This window comes from Henckelia pumila, chromosome 2, assembly GCF_033568475.1.
Source record: "Henckelia pumila isolate YLH828 chromosome 2, ASM3356847v2, whole genome shotgun sequence".
In the NCBI taxonomy this organism is placed as follows: Eukaryota; Viridiplantae; Streptophyta; class Magnoliopsida; order Lamiales; family Gesneriaceae; genus Henckelia; species Henckelia pumila.
In genome coordinates, this window is record NC_133121.1 from 28,124,701 (window position 1) to 28,131,453 (window position 6,753).

The window sequence follows — 6,753 nt, forward strand, 5'->3', positions numbered from 1 at the left end:
ACTTTTTTTAAAATAAATAATAAAATAATATATATATATATATATATATAAATATATATATATAAATAGTAATGATCACGGTGCAGGGTTTTTCGTGTGCGACCATTTAAACCCGGTACCGTGTTTTAGTGTAAAAAAAATACACTAAAACACGGTATCGGGTTTTAGTGATCGCACACGAAAAACCCTGCACCGTGATCAAAATTATATATATATATATATATATTAGAAATGGTTTAAGATTAAATAATAAAGTATCTTAAATCACATGTCAGCCTTTTATAAAAGCTAACCATGAAGGGAGAAATAAGCAAAGCAAGGCATAGTTATTTTACTCGATGCTTCAAATCTTGAAAAATAAAACATGATGTCTCGGAATGTATGAAAGACCTCTACAACTATAGACAAGATAACAATCTAATTTACATTAAGATAAAGTGATGCACCAAAATACTCGTCCTAACAAACTTATCAACAGATGTTTTTCCTGCCACAATCTGAGATACTGAAGGCCCCTACTAATAAATGCATGTTTCAAAAGAATCGTAGTTAGCATATTTTGAAATCCAGGCAACCATGACAGAAGCAATCACAATGACTTCAACCATCATGTCATACAAGCGAGCTAAAGAAACAACCACCTGACAGAGCATTGTTTTCTCCAAAAAGGGTCTTCAGACCTGCCCGATCAAATATAAATCCCCACCATGTGGGTACAAAAGCCGGTAAACTTGTGACGAAATCAATAAATTTGAACAGAGTAACTCCAGCAAGGCAATTATTACAACTATCACAAGAATAATAACAAGGAACTGCACCAAACCACAGTAGACATTCCTTTGCAGCATACTTGTCACGAGCATATGATTATACTATCATGTAAAGCACAAGAGCCACAACCACAGATCCATGAAAGAAAGTAAACAGTGGTGCTCTTGCTTCCAGCATCAATGTACACAATCCCAACTGAAAGAAGAAGAAACAAAGGTCCAAGTAATTTCCAGTACCGTACCCAAAGACCAGTTGTCCTTAAATGGCCTCGCACTTCATTCCTCCACTTTTCTCCAAGCTCTGTTCAGGCTGAACACGCCACCTCTGTACCATATCCACTTCATAAACTCGTCGAAATCGTACTCAGTTTTAACCAATCAAAACCCAAGGGTTACAAATGAAAGGACCCAAAATCCGGGACAGACTGAAAACACCAACTGGAAATTGTCAATGCTATGTATACAAAAGTGCCTGTAGCTACGGGGCTGTAGGAAGCACACACAGTAAGTATCAAACCAGGTTCAATAGCCTTCACAAAATTACTTCGGGCGTACAATCTATCATTCTCAGCAAAACTCCTATGATACACCACAAAACCTCGCCCCATTGCACAGTGTTTTGCACCACCGCACAGAAAAGTCCTTCCAAAGTAATGACAACAGGTTCCCACGGTGAATGTAGAATATGGAACAAAGCTGAAGTTGCATGGTCATTAAGTCCCAGAGAGCATTTGATTTCCAAATTAAAGTGAACTTTGCAAACCATCGGCGAGGCAGTACAGAGACCGAGTTGGATTATGAAGTGCTGGTTCAATATTGTATCATGTGCTTTGTTATCATCAGTATGATTTGCTACATAATCTTTTACTCCACTCAGCGCAAGATAAAGCCAGCCCCACAAAATGGCACACATGGTAAGAAGCATCATCATGATATTGAAGAAAAAAGCCAACAGTATTATAAAAGAATGAGAGAATTCTAATGAAGTCCAGCCTATGACCCAATCTGTACAAATCTCGGCACAGAATTTGCTCACCATTTCCACTGGAAACTTTAGCTTCAAACATAGAAATTTGATTTAGCCCAACATTCCTTCCCTTTCCTACTTGGATATATTCATTGTGAGTAACATTTCCGCCTCACAACGACGTGCCACAGAATCCAGCAAAAATATTCTCACTGATATTAATCACCAGGTGAGGTGGGCTGCACAAAGAACAGTTCATCAGATATTGGTCAAATGGATAAAGAGGCCTATTGAGGAATGAACTTGGTAGACGTTGAAGAGTTCACTATGCAATATCCTGCTTTCAGGCTGGGGATAAGACCGGACTTGAGGGGGTGGAACTTGTTATGGGGGTGAAGAAGGAATGGGCTCACAAAAAGGAGACAGACCCATTAGTAAGACATGTTTGTTTTAGGGAAAAAAAAGAAAGAAAGAAAAGTGGCTCATGTGAAGAGGAAAATATCTTGGGAAAAGAGAGTACTGGGGAACAGGGATAATGGATAATATCTTGTACGTAGGAAACTCATGGTTGAGAAACCTATTATCTGGTTATTAATTTCATATTACCTATTTCCATATTGATTCAATCCTCCAGTCCAGTTTTTAATTTCTTGCCGTGATTTTGTGATCATAAAATATTTACAACACATTTCATAACAAGATTCATAAAATTAATGGTAATGAAAAATTCCATGCTAAACAATGATCAAACTTGCAGTCATGTACAATCTTCCAAAGTTTCCAGTAACCACAAATCAATATGCCGTAGGTTTCTACATTGTCTCATGATTATACACATTGCTAGCACTCAATGGAAATGAACAAGTAAACCAAAAACATCTCTCCAATGATACTGAAGATGCTTGCACTTTGGTGACCAAAAAAAAAAACATCTGGAACATTGGTTTCTATGTCTTATTAAAAAACTTCAGTGTGTTTAGTAAGCTTATTCAACACATCAATCCGAAACAACACTCTCTCCTTGCACTTTTATCTACTAGAACTATTGCATCTCCTCATGTACAGATACTGTATTGTCCTACAGTAATATGAAAATGCAATCCCGGTGTATGTAACCAATTGGATATAAGATATCAAAGATGACGCTTTTAATGGTATACAAGCATGCTTGGCAATGCTCTGAAGAAGTTCAATGATCACAATTCATGAGCATAAAACTAGTTAGCCAGCACTTGTGCATTAGATAGTAGCATCTCACTACTATATTCTATATATTAGATGGTTGAAAGTCCAAAAAATTAACGAATTAAGAAATCGGATGGGCATCTCTTACCTACAATAATTGGTCATTAGGTCCATTACTCTCATCCTGCAAGGGCAAAATTCAAACAATTTGGCAGCATCATAATACTAGTTCGAGAATGCAACCAACTCAAACATTATAAACCCAAACGAAAACAGAAAACAAGTGAAAATAAAGAAATTTAGTCGAGGGGCTACAACAAAGCATGAAAAGAAAAGGAACAAGGAAACCAACAAGCTAACATAATTAACTCACCACTTACTCCATAATCTGTTGCAGCTTACATATCAAAACACCATCCCAGTTCAGCAACTACTTAAGATATTGAAAATAGTGCGTGCAATGACTTCCATTAGAAGGAGATATGATTCCCTGTTACATAACTCCGATATGATGTCATCCTGGTTTTGTCTCTTCTAGAAACTAAGGTACATCAGCAGGTTGGTTTCTACCAATTGGTTTGTCAGTTTCAGACATTTCCTTTGCAAGCATTACATAAGTCTGCTGACTAATACGGCAATTCTTGGAGTTCATCATGTGAAGAAGGTTCAAGCAAAATTTTGACTCCCCCTCCTTGAGCAGGCCATCAATTAAGATAGTCCACACAATCTCATCACTATTCCATTGTTTATCAAGCATGCTCTCAAACATCTCTTCAACCTCTTTCCCATGTTCTTTTTTGCAGAGAGCACATATCAGTTCTTTATAAATTGATAGGGGAGCCTTGAAGCCAGTAACTGCTAGCAAATTCAGTACATCAAGAGCAGGTTCAACTCTCAGATTCTTGCAATAAGCACTGATCAGTGAACAATATATTGCTTCATTAGGACTCAGTCCTTTCTCTTTCATGTATTTAATTAACTGATCCACCTCAAAACTCCTGCCATCATTACACAGACCGGCAATTAAAGTAGAATATGTATCAATAGAAGGTTCACAGCCAATCTCATCCATCCTTTCCAAGAGAATACGTAAGGTATCCAAGTTAACAATCTCTTCATCTGAGAAATTGCTATTTACAGTACTGTGTTCGTCTACAATCTTCTCTGCAATCATAAGACGTTCTTTCTGCAACCCTTTGAGCAGCACAAGGTAAGTCCTATAGTTGGGTTCGCAGCCCGCATTGATCATCCGATGAAGCAGTGAAAATGCATGATGTGGTTTACCAAGAGTCAAGAACCCATCAATCAATGAAGTATATGTCACCTGATCAGGATATATGTTTTTCACCTCCATTTCTTTGAGTATCATCTCTGCTTCATCAACCCGGCCTTCCAAACACAATCCATGGATTAACAAACTGTATGTATATAGGTTTGGCGAACACCTTCTTCTTTCCATTTCATAGAAAATTTTGAAAGCAAGACTAATTCCATCATTCCTGCAGAGTCCATCAATTAAAGTTGTATATGTAATCACACTAGGAATCAACCCATTTTCTGTCATCTTATTGAACATTTGAAGCAATTCAAATAGCTTTCTCTCTTTGGATAACCCATTGAGAACAGCATTGTAAGTCTCAATATTTGGATGCAAACCAGTCACATGCATCTTTCCAAATAAAATCAATGCCTTGTCAACTTTTCCTTCTTTGCACAAACCATCAATCAAAGTGGTATAAGTCACCAGATTTGGGAACAAACCTTCCTGCATCATTTCCTCAAAAAGTGCAAAAGCTGCATCAAGTGGACCCCTTTCACAATAGCCAAAAACAAGTTCAGAATATGTCCATTGATCTGGTTTGCATCCATTTTCTTTCATCACCTCCATCAACCTCCTAGCATTATCCAGATGACCATGTTTAACATACCCATCAATGATCGTGTTGTACGTAACTATATTAGGATGGGGTCCCACCTTCAGCATTTCATCAAGTAGAACCATAGCCCTTTCAACATTTCCAATCATGCAGAATCCCTTCATCATGGCATTATAAGTTTCTGTATTTGCCAAGTGAAGGCGTTGATCCATCCAATAAAAGATTTTTAAAGCGTTATCTAATTTCCCTCTCTTACAAAATTCATTTATCAGAGCATTGTACGTAACCGATGAAGGAACCAAACCATTTCTCACCATCTTGTGGTACAATCCCATTGCTACCTCAGGTAAACCCATCTTTGCCAATCCACTGATCAGAGATGTATATGTCTGCACATTGGGATTGCAACCTCTCTTTTTCATGCTGGCCACAAGAGCAATAGCCTCATCAACACGCGAAATAGCGAGTAATGATGTTATGGGAACTGTGTACGTGTACACATTCGGTTCAATACCATTCTTGATCATCATATCCATCTTCCACAAAGCCTCGTCAACTCTTCCATGATCACATAGCCCATTTATAAGCGTATTATATGTCACTGCATTTGGATCAATCCCTTTCGCTACCATCTCATCAAAAATCCCGAATGCCTTATCCAACATTCCATTCCTACAATGCCCAAGAATCAAAGATGTGTAAGTAAACACATCTGGAAGCATTTCGAACTGATAAATGTGACTCATTATAACCTCAGCCTCCTGTACCTTCCCCTTCTTGCCCAATATATTGATCATTGTATTCAAAGTCAATAAATTAGGTTTGATCCCATTGGTCAGCAATTCTTTATACAAATTCTGGGCCTCAACGACCATTTCAAACTTGTTAAATTGAAGCAAAAGAGTATTATAACTATATAGACTGTAAAAAAGGCCCAACTTAGTGATCTCATTCAATGAATCAGCAACCCTCCGAATCTCTGTCTTGTTTTTACAAGCTTTAATCATCATGATTCTAACATGGTCTGCGGGGGCATATTTCTTATCCTTCAAAAGCCTATTCAACATGGATATATAACAGCTCATATCATGTTTGTAAAAATGCTTCTTTGAAACCCAGAAAAAAAATTGCAGAACGGAGTCAGTGCAGCTGTGGGTATCAATAATTTTCACGACGTGATAGGTTTTTAGGTTTGAAGTCAAGGATTCAAGCTCCGAACTTTCCAGCCATGGGATTTGTGCATTGGATAATAATTCACGTATTCTACACACTAGATTCGAGAAGTCCTGATCTTCACGTGGAGTCTGATTATAAAGGTTGGGTTTCGAGGAGAAACCAAGAAAAGGGCAGCGCCTGCAGCTGAGAATTAGAAGCGGAGAATTGGGTTTAAGGGGCTTTACCATTTCCAGAAAACGCGCCACCGTTGCTTGTGAGGATGGTGGCAGAGGCTAGAGAGCTCGTCGAATTGTCAATGCAAAGATGAAGAATGTTGTGTCGCCAGGCACATTGATACAGCGACGAACATGGAAGAGAGCAACCCAGGTGGTTGCCGAAATGTGAAATCGGAAACCGATGTACACGTATTAACACAGAAAAAGTGCTACTTGCGAGGTGTAGTGTTAAAACTGTGTCCCTAATATGGAAAATTCGTGTCAATAAATTTAGGCCCGTAACTTGGGGTCATTATCTCATGATAACATAAGAGCCAAGCCATTAAATTGGTTTTAAGTGAAAAAAAAACACTCTTATGGAAATGGACTAGGTCAACTATTTTTTTTTTTGAAAAAAAATGATCTTCCTAGTTTACTTAAAATACACTACAAAGTGTCATTTTTCTAAAAAAAAATAGTTGAACAATATTAGAAAAAACCTTAGAAATAGAGCGTCGTATGTATTCTCAGGGCTCGTTTGGTACAAATGATTAGCTTGGATTGAGGTTGGTTTGACTGGTTTA

At 37.8% G+C, this 6,753-nt stretch overlaps 1 protein-coding gene across 4 annotated transcripts; it reads right to left on the minus strand.

Annotated features, from left to right (window-relative positions):
• Positions 1-342: 342 nt before the first annotated feature.
• LOC140880488 (uncharacterized) lies at positions 343-6,424 on the minus strand. 4 transcript variants are annotated; one of them, XM_073284980.1, is made up of 3 exons: positions 3,296-6,424; positions 3,071-3,106; positions 343-1,976 (listed from the first exon to the last, which is right to left on the minus strand). In XM_073284980.1, exon 1 carries the CDS (start codon positions 6,200-6,202, stop codon positions 3,464-3,466), a length of 2,739 nt encoding a protein of 912 aa, XP_073141081.1. In that variant the 5' UTR covers positions 6,203-6,424; the 3' UTR covers positions 343-1,976; positions 3,071-3,106; positions 3,296-3,463. The 4 variants fall into 4 exon arrangements, with proteins under 4 accessions (XP_073141081.1, XP_073141080.1, XP_073141079.1 ...); XM_073284979.1 differs by lacking the exon at positions 3,071-3,106; XM_073284978.1 differs by having other exon boundaries at positions 3,071-6,424.
• Positions 6,425-6,753: the final 329 nt, after the last annotated feature.